The 14,305-nt window shown below is 33.5% G+C and overlaps 1 protein-coding gene across 1 annotated transcript in view; it reads right to left on the reverse strand.

Annotated features, from left to right (window-relative positions):
• The window catches only part of GABRA4 (gamma-aminobutyric acid type A receptor subunit alpha4), a 71,589-nt gene that overhangs the window by 37,782 nt on the left and 19,502 nt on the right, over positions 1-14,305 (reverse strand). The window contains exons 6-8 of the mRNA XM_003933652.4: positions 13,900-14,043; positions 10,775-10,927; positions 4,483-4,742 (exon numbers count right to left, since the gene is read on the reverse strand). Coding sequence (XP_003933701.1) covers positions 4,483-4,742; positions 10,775-10,927; positions 13,900-14,043 — 557 coding nt within the window. The remainder of the gene's footprint in view (positions 1-4,482; positions 4,743-10,774; positions 10,928-13,899; positions 14,044-14,305) is intronic.

A 14,305-nucleotide genomic window follows, 5' to 3' on the forward strand; every position in this document is an offset into this window, starting at 1 on the left:
TTATTGTATTATTATATACCTGAACTGATATAGAAATAAAGCAGTTATGTGTCTCTACATATTGAATATCATAGAATTAAAATGTATAAAATAAAAAATAATAATTAAAATGCAAAAAAATTAATATAATCTCATCAGTGGGATAAATTTTCAAATATTTCTTGGTATTTGAAAAATCAAGATAATAAGAGGTTATTTGTTAAATAGTTAAAATAATATTTTAAGTAAAATTGTTTTAATAATTAAAAATTAACTTTTTCAATTTGGCATCAAACATTTATAAGGTTTTACCATAGCTCAGGGCACAGCGAAAATATCTGTAACATTTAAATCTGTATAGGTAATATTTCTGAACATATGCAACTAAAAATTAACAATGAAGTTTTTAAAAATCCCATTTGAATATGTTAATATTATCTCCAAATAATTCTTATTGCACAGATAAAAGCAGCAACATGATTATAGAATATTTAGCAAATAATTATAATAATATTGAATATCTAAAGGTAGGAATTATGGCCAAAGTTGTTTGCAAAGGAAATCTTATAGTAATAAGAAAAATTTATTATTAAGACACAGTGAAAGTAAACTGTACTCAATCAGTACTTTTTTAAACTAACAAATAGTGTGTAAAATTCATTCTGATAATTTTCAAAATTGTGATGACATGGATTTATTTAGAGAAAAATATAAACTATCTAAACTCAGTGGAAAGACATGAATTTTTCACCTGGACACATGCCATTCTTAAAGGGCCCAGTGCCCTGTAGGAAGAGGAAGAGAGCTATAAATTGCAGGATTCTTGACCAGTTAATGCCTGCGATGTTGAACACCTAACCTAATTTCTTCAACTGTCACCTCTCTGAGAATAGAATTCCCAAATCCTTTCCTACTCCCACACTTCCTGCCCCTTTTAGTACTATCAGAGCCCTGTCACGATCTAACACATTACCTGTATTGTTATTTTTGTTTTTTGCAATTGTCTGTCAACTCTTTCTTGCCCCACACTAGTAAATGTAAGCTCCATCTGGCAGGACATTTGGTTTTTGGTACATTATAGACTCACAGACGCCAAACAGGAAATCTGGCACAAAGTTGGCACTAAATGTATATTTGTTGAATGAGTGAATGAGTCAATTAATGAATGAATAAGGGACCGAGCTGTCATCTGTACAGAATAAAGTTGATGATTTATATACATGTTGATTTGAGTATACGCAAACAAAGGGAGTCTTAGACTACCATTCATGGCAAATACAATATACTGTGTGTAAGTCACCCCAGGCATTTGTCTGCTGGTTCAAAAAAGAAGCTGAGTAGAATGAGAATGAGAGAGAAAAAGAGAGAGGGAGTTGGAGAGTAGCGGAAGAAGAGGAAAAAGAGGAAAAACAGAGAGGGGACACTGCTTGTTTGCATCTATGTTTTCAAGAAGATCTTACTATTTTTGTACAATTGGATTCCATGAAGAAAAATACACTTTTTAATTGTTTTCTTGAAATCACAGACTTACTGATGTGTCAAATGTAAAATACAATAGCTCTTACTGAGCTTTCCACATCTTAGATCTATCCCTTTAGGTCAAGAATTCATCTATCTTCTTGCTTATTGGTTTTGTTTTCCTCTTTAATACACAGGTACAGGCCCCACCCTGCCCCATGCAGTAGTTCTAATGTGTGGCCATGTTGAGAGCTGCTGCTTTAAAGACTCCACAAGAAAACTATTAGAATGGATAAACAAATTCAGTAAAATTGCAGGATGTGAAATTAATATACAAAAATCCGTAGCATTTTTATATTTCGACAGTGAACAATCTGAAAAAGAAATTTTTAAAAATCCTATTTACAAAAGCCACAAATAAAATTAAATACCTAGGAACTAACTTCACCAAAGAAATCAAAGGTCTCTATAATGAAAATTACAAAACATTGATTAAAGAAATTGAAGAGGGCACCAAATAATGAAAACAGATTTCATGTTCATGGATTGGGAGAATCAATATTAATAAAATTTCCATACTACCAAAAGCAATCTACAGGTTCAATGCAATCCCCATCAAAATACCAAAGATATTCCTCACAGAAATAGCAAAAACAATCCAAAAATTTATATGGAACCACAAAAGACCCAGAACAGTCAAAACTATCCTAAACACAAAGAATGAAACTGGAGGAATCAAATTACCTGATTATAGATTATACTACAAACCTATAGTAATCAAAACAGCATGATACTGGCATAAACACCAATGCATAGATCAATGAAACAGAATAGAGAACCCAGAAACAAATCCACACACCTACAGTGAATTCATTTTCAACATAGGTGCCAAGCATTTACACTGGGGAAAAGACAGTCTCTTTAATAAATAGTGCTAATAAAACTGTATATTCATATGCAGAAGAATGAAAATAGACGCCCCTCTCTTGCCATATAGAAAAATCATATCAAAATACATTAAGACCACCACAAACCATTAAATTACTATAAGAAAACATTGAGGGAAATTTCTAGAACATTGATCTGGCCAAAAATTTCTTGAGTAATACCTGACGAGCACAGGCAACCAAAAACAAAAATGGACAGAAAGGATCACATCAAGTTAAAAAGCTTGTGCACAGCAAAAAATACAATCAACAAAGTGAAGAGACAACCCACAGACTGGGAGAAAATATTTGCAAGCTACTCATCTGACAAAGAATTAAGAATCAGAATATATAAAGAGGTCAAACAACTGAATAGGGAAAAATCTGATAATCCAATCAAAAATGTGCAAAAGATTTGAATAGATGGTATGGTTTCACTGTGTCCCCAGCCAAATCTCAACTTGAGTTGTATCTCCCAGAATTCTCACGAGTTGTGGGAGGGATCCAGGTGGAAGTAATTGAATCATGGAGTATAGTCTTTCCTGTGCTATTCTTGTGATAGTGAGTAAATTTCATGAGATCTGATGGGTTTATCAGGGTTTTTCACTTTTGCTTCTCCCTCATTTTTCTCTTGCCACAGCCATGTAAGAAGTGCCTTCCACATTCCACCATGATTCTCAGGCCTCCCCAGCCATGTGGGACTGTAAGTCCAATTAAATCTCTTTTTGCTCCCAGTTTCAGGTATGTCTTTATCAGTAGTGTAAAAATGGACTAATACAATAGACATTTCTCAAAAGAAGGCATGCAAATGGTAAACAGGCATATAAAAAGTGCTCAACATCACTGACCATTAGAGAAATGCAAAACAAAACTACAATGATGTAACATCTCACCCAGGTAAAATGGCTTATATCCAAAAGACAAGCAATAGCAAATGCTGGCAAGGATACGGAGAAAAGGGAACACGTGTACACTGTTAGTGGGAATGTAAATTAGTACAACCACTATGGAGAACAGTTGGAGGGTAGTCAAAAAACTAAAAATAGAGCTACCATATGATCCAGCAATTCTGCTACTAGGTGTATATCCCAAAGAATGGAAATCAGTGTATCAGAGAGATATCTATATTGCCATGTTTGTTGCAGATCTGTCTATAATAACTAAGATTTGGAAGCAACCTATGTGCCTATCAACTGAACAATATATACAGAAAATATGGTACATATATATACAATGAATGACGATTCAGCCATAAATAAAGAATGAGGTCCAGTTATTTTCTATAACATGGGTGGAACTGGAGATCATTATGTTAAGTGAAATAATCCAGGCACAGAAAGTTAAACATTGCATATTCTCACTTATTTGTGGGATCTAAAAATCAACAAAATTGAACTCATGAACACAGAGAGTAATAAGGAAGGTTATGGAGACTGGGAAGGATGTTGAGAGTTTGGTGGGGAGGGAAATAGGAATGATTAATGAGTACAAAAAATAGAATGAATAAGACCTACTATTTGATAGCACAACAAAGCAATGATAGCCAATAATAACTTAATTGTACATTTTAAAATAAAGAGTGTAATTAGACTGTAATTCAAAGGATACATACTTGAGGAAATGGCTATCCTATTTTCCATAATGTGTTTACTTCACATTGCATGCCTGTATCAAAACATCTCGTGTACCCCATAAATATATTCATCTATTATGTAGTCACAAAAATTAAACATACAAAAAAATTTTTAAGAAACAATCAAAAACAAACAGCTGCTATGTTTTGCACAATGAACTCCATTAAAACGTTTGTTCAACTCACTTAAAGATGTCCACAGGTTCATCCTAATAGTATACATGAGATTTTGCCCCTTTCTGTAAAAAAATCTGTAACTCCGAAAGAAACTTTCAAACAATTAGCTTCACCTGCATCTTGCCCTTTCACAGCTGTTTAATTTATAAGCTTAAAGTTTAAGCTCATAAAGGTACTTTTGTATTTTTCTGGAGTTTTAATGACTTACAAATTGTTACTGGTATTTTTAAGTTCTCAGTTTGTTCCCCTGACAACATAAATTTGACCAAGGAGCTAAATCTTAAAATGAAAACAGATTAAGTCAAATACCTGCAAAGGGGCTTCAGAATGCTTCTCTTTTGGCGCTGGAGCAGTAGGAGCTTCCTGAGGGGGCTTTGATGTCTTCTTTTTGGCTTTTTCCATTTGAATATTGGTGAAATAGTTGACAGCAGCAAACTCGATAAGGGCCGAAAATACAAAAGCAAAGCAGACAGCTATGAACCAATCCATGGCAGTAGCATAGGACACTTTGGGCAAAGAATGTCGTGCACTGATGCTTAGTGTGGTCATGGTGAGGACAGTTGTTATTCCTTCAAAGCAAAAGAACAGAGAGACAAAACACCTTACTGTTATTTCTATACAAAGCCACCACCACCGCCAACAAAAACCTAGAAAATCAAGTGGGATATGGTTAACAAAATTTACAATAACTCAAACAAAATCATCTTTGATGGAGGATTTGAATCTTAGCGGTCCAGTAAAATTAGCACAGGCTTTGGAGTGAGAGAAGGATATGGTTCTTATCCTAGTTTGTCTAATAATTGGCTTAATATGTCTTGCATTGAGTTTGGAAAAATTTTTGAGTTTTATTAGACACCTACTGCTTGGGTTTTCTCTAAAGGTTAAAAGCATGTAAGGCACCTAGCACACAGTGGGATGATAATAGAATCTAAGCCAGCAATCCCAAGAGACTCAACAGACATACACCTATTAGGAAGAGGAGCTCACTGAAACATTGACTCAGCCAGGAATGGAGAGTGAGGAACACTGGCCTCCTAAATTGGAGCATTAGAATTTCTAGAGTTAAGCACAGCCCACTGCCATTGAGAACCACTGCCAGAAAAGGGATGAATTATACATAGGTCTTTCTTATCTTTATATATTATCTATTGAATTAAAATGCTAAATTTACTAGTTATGCCGAAGCTTCATTTCTGTAAAACAATAAAGGTATATGACTGGAGGAATAGATTTCCAGAGCAATTTGGCATTACAGATATTGGACCTATACCACCCATCAGTTTACAGCTGGCCAGAAAATATTTGCAAAAACAACAGAAGTACTTCTCCATCAGTAGGCTTCTGAAGCACCACATCCAGGAATGCTTTCTCCTTAGCCTGGAAAAAAATGGCAGTTCCCACTCTTGATAGAAAAATTCTCGTTGCCACTGGTCCTATAGTATAACACATTATTTAAGAATGCTAATATTTGGACACTTGTCCATTTCTACATCTATATATGTCTGTCTAATCCATATTATGCAGTTAAGATTTGAAATTTTGGGAGGATTTACTACATCCATTTTAACTGATTCTGTATAATGGCTAGGATAGTGCCTGAAGTTAACACACAATATGTTTGGAGATGATAATGATGATGATGATGATGATGATGATGATGATGATGATGATGATAGCGATGATAGCACAATGATGTTGAAGGCATTTAAACTGCGTATTTCCAATCCATGGCAATCCCCAGCTGAAAGGAAAATAATGCATGTTCAACCATACTATTTCAATTTGGGGAAAATAATATTATCGCCTCAATTTAGAATTTTTTTGTATTCTGCTTGCCTACTGTTCCTTAACCAATCCATGTGTGTAACCCTCATTTCCACAGCTTTATTAAGCACAGTCTTCTTGAGGGCACACAAGTCTAAGACTGCTTCAGGTTTATAATATTTCACATGGTGCTAGGCACAAGATAAATGCACAGGAAATAAAAACTCATTTTTTCCAGTTCCTCCCCAATCCATTTTCTCTGAAATCCAATCTCTTCCAAATCTTCAATGCTTAGAACATGAAAAATTGGAGCAACTGTGCAGCACGTGAGCTACACATCATTTATAAAGATCTTATAAACTATACAGAGAAAGAAACTTGAGAACTTGGTTGTATTCCCTTTTAAATCTTTTTGTGACATTGTTAACATTCTTACTAGTCTAAAATAGATTATAAAATGAGTTTATTCAAATATATAAATTCTAGATATCTATGAAAATGCTATATTGTGAATTTATTGGATTTTATTTCAGAAAGAGACCTTGGAACATTTAGGCCTTCATTCTGAATCAGAAAAGTGGCAACTTTCCCATGTTGGCTGTGAGATATATTAATAAACAATAAAATAACTGAAAATTTTTAGCTACGTTTGATGACAGATAAAAATGTTTTTCTTGTTCATAACAATTTAAATTTAACGGGCTATTAAGAATTCAAAAATGTGCTATAACTTTCTCAGAAATGTAAGCAATATTTTCCCTCTAAGGTCATAGAAACAATGCTAAAAGTGGCTATAATAAAATATGAACAGTGCAGTATAAATAATAACACTATTCAGTAAAATTCTAGAGTCAGTAATGCGATAACCTTAAAGGATACTCAAATTCAAATATAAGCAACTTAAGATTGCCTATGTTACTTTGAACTTTTTTTTTTCTGTAATAGGACAATTTTTCTTGATGATCAGAAGTAGTGGTCTTCATCTTCTCCTCTTGCCATGTGAAAAAATATTCTTGCCAATGCCAGGCAAACAGAATACTAATGTAGTTATTGACTCATACATTCAATAATTATTTTCCACTTGTTAAGGAGGATAGATCACCAGGTTCGTGAGTTAAATGATGATGTGGACACCAACACACACACAAAAATGCTGGATAGGTGGCTATCTTCCTTTTATCTTGCACTGTTTTCAATCAGTTTGATTTTAAAATTTGTAGAATAGCCCTCCAGATACTATGGTTCCTATTTTATGACACTGTCAGAACTGGGAAAGTAGCTGGCACAAACATTTGGCTAAATATTTAAATGTTGCCACATCTTTAGGCATTAAAAACTTCTCTCTCCTGGTGCTAAAATTTAAAGAACGCAATAACAAAGGTATGCTTATTATACTTGGTTTCAGGTGGAACATCTGGTTAAATGAAACCAATGGAATAGCAAACAGAAACCAACTTGTCAGAATAAGAATCCGTGTTTCCTTTGCATCCAGGAAGACAATTTATCTGTCACATATGGCTCAGCCAGCATCTACCCTGAACACATTTAAAAGCCACGTTTTAAAAAATATATCCAATTATTGATGCCATTCCTGCATTTAGCATGCTGAATATGCACCATATTGGCTGGCCCAGAAGCTGAGAAAGGATGTGTAAGAGTAGGCAAAGACTGTATACAAGAGTGAATTTTTGGCTGGCCACTCCTAGAAAATGAAATAGCAATGATTAAGATATGCCAGCTGGCATTTACTTGTGTTTAATGTTTTACTATACTGGAATAATTAGAAAACTTAGAGGCATACAGCTTTGGTGATAGAAGGCCTTCGGAGAGATTTTTAGCACATTCTGCTCCTTTTATTTACATTCTCTAATGACGTCTCTGACCCAGCAAATTATCTTCTTATGAGTGAAAAGGGAAATACGAGTTAGGAAAGAAAAAATTAGCCCAGAATTAGTATTTACCAAAATCTCACAAGAAAATAGACTTCCAAATTTCCCTAAAATACTTAAAACTTAACTTTCCTAAAAGAGTGCCTTCATAGCCCCTCAATGATCATCTAATAATTATCAATCTGATGCATCTTAGGTCTTTAAAGACTTAATTACTGAAATAATTTCTCTGCTTGACTAAAAACAATATCCTGGAACATGGGTACAAAAGATGGATAAATTTCAAATGAAAAAAAAAAAAACACCCACAAAGTGTCTTTAGCACGCATCCATATAATCTCACTCAGCAGCTCTGGAATTCTCCACAAGCCCCCACATCCCCACACCTCCTGTGAAGACATCATGGCTGAGTTGTCAAAGTTACACAGAAATTGTCTTGGGTCCACTAATTACAATTTGACTTTATACAAGTTACTTAATATGCTTGAGTCATTTTCCTTATCTATAAAAAATAATGACTACCTTGCTGAGTAATTATTAGGGTTAACAATATTTGGCAAATCTGTTTATCATTGGTACTTATATCCTTACTTCATGCGACTTAATTTCCTTAAAATATCTTATTTGGATAGGAAATGTCAGGTGAGTCTAGCTGTAATCAATAGTAGCCCTCCACACCACTGGAAATTTCTATTATTTGGGGACAAGTTAGACAGAACAGTAGGTTATAGTCAATCAAGAAATAAAAGGTTATCAAGTCATCACAATAATAATATATGGCAGACAGTCTTATTAATGTATCAAGCAATGATTCTCAAATGAAGTCAAATGCCATACTAATAAATAGCAATAAATAACACTTAAATGATATTTACTATGCACAAGGCATTATTTCAAGGGCTTTATCTGAATCAACTCATTTTATTCTTACAGCAGTCCTATGAAGTACGTACAATCATTCATCCTGTTTTAACACATGAGGAAGCAGGCAAAGGTAATTTATTGAATGTTCACAGCTAGTAAGTGATAGACCCTGGGTTAGAAAGTAGGATTTTTGCCTGCACATTCTGCACTTATGACACTATCACCTCTTGATTACATGCACCTATGATGGATTGTTATTTTCTGTTCTACACGCTGTTTAGGATCATATTTTTAAAAAACTATATGTATACAAGAGTTTTTTTATTTGTAAAATATAATAGGAACTTCTGAGTTTTCTTTTTAATTTTTAATGAGGGTATTTCCTGAAATATTTATATTTTTGTACAAGAAAAAGTAAAGAGACTTTGGATGCTCAGCCTCAACAGACACTTTCCGCCTAGTCAAGAGTGCTGATGTATAAAGACACAAAATTAGCTTGACTGTTGTGCTAATGAACATCAAGAACTTAGCAGAGTGTCCAATAGTACACACTAGAAAGTTATGCTTTCTTTAAAACATTTAAAAGTCAGAACAAAATGTATCTTCCTTAGATAAGAGAAGTATGGGAGAAAGTGATTAATACAAACTAAGTGATCCAGATACCCTATATTGAGTACTGTACATAACTCTTTGAATTCTCACTAGTCTGTGAGGGAAAGATGTATCATCATAATTTTATGGATGGAGAAAATTAGTGGCAAATTTTGGTTTAAACCTAAACTTGCTGACATCCACAGCTTAGATTTGTTGTTTTCTCTCTTTCATTTTCACACCAGTATTTAATAACTAAAATATATTCAACACTTTCAGTTGTGCAGTTATTCTTTAATTGAACCCTCATAATTCTTTAAGGTACCATTATACCTGCTCACTTACTTCCTAAGATCACATCCTGCCTTCACCATTGGCCCCCCATATGAGTTTCTCCAGTATAATTTCAAATTTTTTTCTATTTTTCTAATGCATCCTCATGCTCCAACACTTTCTTAGAGAAACCTAAGATTAAAGGTAAGATAATTGTTTATAGAGTATTTCAGATCCGTTGAGGACACTAAGACACCCTAATCAGCAGTTTTGAAAAGGATGGGGAGGTAGGGTGAAAAGTTTCTATTCTTCTTAGTTCCTTCACACCAGCATCTCTTCAGCTATTGTGTCATAAGGGATATTATACCATGGCTGTGATCCTACCAGGTAGAAAAGCAAAGACGAATTGGCACTCTTGTGAGGACTACACCATCATTCCAGAGTAATTCTGATTATTTTCCTTCTTATTCTACTACTGAATGCTCTTGTTACTCACAATAAACAGAGGAAAAAATAGAGAAAGACATTAAAATAACTATAATTATAACAAATTTTACTATTTAAAAGTATGACTGACATGTAGAAGATATTAACAGTTATTAAAATTTTAAAGTCATATGTTCTGAACTTTATATGGTTCAGAATACTATATGGTATATATGAAGCCAATATAAAAACAAAAAGAAAAAACAGTGTTTAGAAAAAAAAAAGATGTAAATAGATCAGCTTATAAACTAAGCACATAATATCTTCTAATTTAATGCATTTAAACCATTTGCATTTTGTTCCTCTTCATTAAAAGCTAAATTATTCTAAGGCTTTCATATTTATTCAGCCATGACTTTTATTTGTTTTATTTTAAGCTGCCAGTGCATTTCATTTTAACACATAGACATAATTTTAATTCAATTACACAGCATTATACTTGGAGCCCAAGAATATCACTAAAAGTGAGATTATGTCCAGATTCACATTTGGTCTTCGCCAGTCTGGTTGTCAGCAAGGAAAATCTGATGGATGGCCCCAGAGGAAAGGAGGGATGCCTTTATCTCCCCAGGCTTATATTACTATGTACTGGCTAGGTAAAAATGAAAGCCCGTGTGATTCCTTATTCAGGGTAGCCTGATGCATTAGGGTTTAACATTTTCTTAGAAATATCCCATGAATCCTGATCAAAATGTAATTTGAACAAAAACACTCAAGAAATGAATTGCAATTACCAAATACAGTCCTAGCAGGAACTGATTCTTTATTTATCCAGAATGAAACTTGAGAAAGAATCACTGTCATAATGCATGGAATATAGGTCTGAATCATAAAGTAGCCCATCTTCCGTCTGAGGTGGAAGTAAACCGTCATAACAATATATTCACCTGCCAAGAAAACAGGAGGAAAGTGTGTTATCAGTTCTGCAGGCAATTAGTCAATGGCTTCATAAACATATTTCAGATGAACAAACAGGATTCCAAGCAAAGAAATTATCTTTTGTGCATAGCTACACAAACATCAGTAAGTATGTAGTTTCCTAACGAGAAAGAAAATGATATTGAACTTTATTATACAGAAAAACACTTTGTTCCGTGTAATGATTAAACAATTTAACAAATTGGGCTAAAACTTTTTTTAAATTTCTGTAGTGCTTTCTATTTTGATGGTCTAGTATTGCTAAGGCAATTAGCTTTCATTTTCAGTGTTTTTTAGCAACAGCATTTAGACCTAACTTTCATGGAAAACTACTGGGGAAAAAATGGAAATGCACACACAGACACTGACACATACACATACACACACACATTTATGAAAATATAATTTTAGAAAGAAATAAATATATGCTATTTACATGTAAATATATATATTTCATTCATATATATATTTCATACACACTCACAAGCTCAGAGAGAGATTACCTTAGTTTTAGAAAACAGTTGAATTTCTAAATGTTCTTTATATGAAGAAAAATACAGACATGTAAAACATACAGGTATACTGAGTTCAAGCATGTTTTACTGGCATTTAGACAAAAACTTGAATACCTAATAAGTATAATAAATCATGAGATTTCTGGTAGCTCTTGATAAGTATTTTTACTGTTACTTCTGAAAAGAACATGTCAAGAAAGTTACTTAGGAAACAGTGGCCTTATTCACAAACTGTGAAGCCCAGCATTCAGAAACCTCACATCCTACCAGATGCGTTCTAAATCCCACTTGCAGACTGGAAAATAGATGTCCTTCCAAAACCATATTTTCCTGGACAGATGAAAGGCAAAGTGCCCTGTTAGAAAGCTACTGTATTGTTTCGTAATTGATGTGAAGAAGGTTTTCTCAAATTGATAACCGTCATGACAGGTGTTGTAAAGATAACAGTAATGGAAATTTAGGAGACAGGAGCAGTGCCATTGATTTCATGATAGTGTGTGAACTTATACAAAGCAGTTTTAATAGAAAAGACAGCGGGCTAAATTTCTTTTTTAAAACAAAAGCTTATGTATTAATTTTATTTATCCATGATACATTTCCATTTTATCTTATTTATGTTTAATTTTTAACCAATTTATTTGAGGTATGATTGACATACAAAAACTGTACATATTTAATGTATACAACTTGATGAGTTTGGAGATAAGTATACACTCGTGAATCTATCACCTCAATCTATGCCATAAACTTATACATCACCCCCAAAAGTTCCCTCCTTGTTATTTATTATCTTTTGTGATGAGAATATTTGAGATCTATTCTCTTAGCAAATTTTTAACTAAAGTACTGTTTACTCTATGCGCTCTGCTATACAGTAGATATCTAGGACCTTAGATAACAGAAATACTATGCCCTTTGACTAATATCTCCCTGTTTCCTCCTTTTGGAGGCCCCTGGCTACCACCTTTCCTCTCTCTGCCTCTGAGTTTGACTATTTTAGATTCCTCATCTCTTCACCACACTGCTTTATCCATTTTTTCTTGAAACAAAACCAAAACACTTCATTTTCTCACACCTTTGTTCCAGCTCTTAAAACTACTCATTTTCTACTAATGAAATCTTAGCATTTTATCTGGCAGTCAACATTTTAAGAATACAAACTCAGAAGTCAAAACACTTAGATTTGAATTTGGGTTTTGCCCTTTATTAGCTGTGTGCTTAGGCAAATACATTGTACTGAAATCTTCTCACGGATAAAATAAATGTTGTAGTAGTATCCACTTCATGTGATGGTTATGCAAAAGAATACATGAAAAGAATTTAGAAGGGTGCATGTCAGACAGTAACTGTGGAATAAATTTTAACTATGGCTGTGGTCTAAATGTTTGTGGTCCTGAAAATTCAGATGTTGAAACGTAATAGCCATTGTAATGATAGGAAGTTGGCTTTGGAGTGATTAAATCATAATGGTGGAGTCTTTATGAATAGATTTAGTGCCTTTACAAAAGAGGCCCCAGTTTGAGCACCCACTCCCTACACCTTGAGGATCCACATGTGAGGACTTATTAATAGAAGGTACTATTATGTGAGCAAAGAAGGGTTTCCTCATTGAACACTGAATCTGCTATCACCTCATCTTAGACTTGTCAGCCTCCAAAACTGTGAGAAGTAAATTTCTGTTGTTTATGCACCACACTGTTTGTGTTATTTTGTTATAACAGCACAAACAAACTAAGACAATTATCATTAAAAATATTTTTTTCTGGTGATATGTGTATATAAGGAACTATCTTAGAACAAACAATAATCAGATAATTTTGTTCCACCAAATATGATTAAAAACTAAATTCTATAATTCTTTATATTTACATTCCAAAAGAAAAGACAGACCAAGAAACATCAATAATAAACATTCCCCTACTCATGTGAGAACTTTAATGTATACCCATAGTTTGTAATTAAGCTTTAGATTTTTGTTAACTTTGAAAAAATGAAGAAAGGTGGTACCCTAAAATTGAGCAAGATAAAAGAAAATTTTTGGAAAGCCCCACAAAAATCACCAAAATCCACAACCAAAAAGAAAGCAAAGACAAAAAAAGAAAAAGAAAGAAAGGAAAAAAAAAGCCAAGATCAAACTTCCTACCACATAATTTTGTGAAAATAATTTTAACATATTTGATTACTGGCTTTCATTTCTGAATAAGAAAACCAACTCACTTTTAGCATCTTGCTAAATCAGAATTTATTTTGAACTAAAGTAAGATTATAAATATAAAGAAATTATGAGCTGTAACTCTTGCATCAACTCTATTTCTGGAAAATGTTTGTTCTCCTGAAATAAATACAACTATTTCAATGAAAAAGTCAGGAGAAAACTCTATGCTAACACCAAGTAGCATATCGGCTTTATTCATTACATATCTCACCTGTAATTGATTTGATGGTTTCACTTGATACAGTTTGCCCAATCAAATCATATTGAACTAAGCTGGAAGACTCCTTTGGAACTTCAACTGATTTCTCAGGACCTTTTGTCCAGGTATAGATCATCTCACTCTTTGGATAGGCATCTAAAAGAGAGCACAGAATGTGGTTAGATTCAGTGCTACTTTTTCAGCTGCATCAGTGGTCAACACTTAAAAACAGTACTTGTTCATGAAAGATGGAATAAATGAAAACAATGTTCACTGTAATTTAGTCAAACATGTTTAAGATTTAGAAAACTAGAAATTGAGTAAATACTCTTGCAAATCAACAGTATTTATTTTTATGCCAAGTAATTGGAGGAGGAGAGATTAAAACTGAGGCATCCGAATGCTACATATGCAGAAA

Source organism: Saimiri boliviensis, chromosome 3 (assembly GCF_048565385.1).
Source record: "Saimiri boliviensis isolate mSaiBol1 chromosome 3, mSaiBol1.pri, whole genome shotgun sequence".
In the NCBI taxonomy this organism is placed as follows: domain Eukaryota; kingdom Metazoa; phylum Chordata; class Mammalia; order Primates; family Cebidae; genus Saimiri; species Saimiri boliviensis.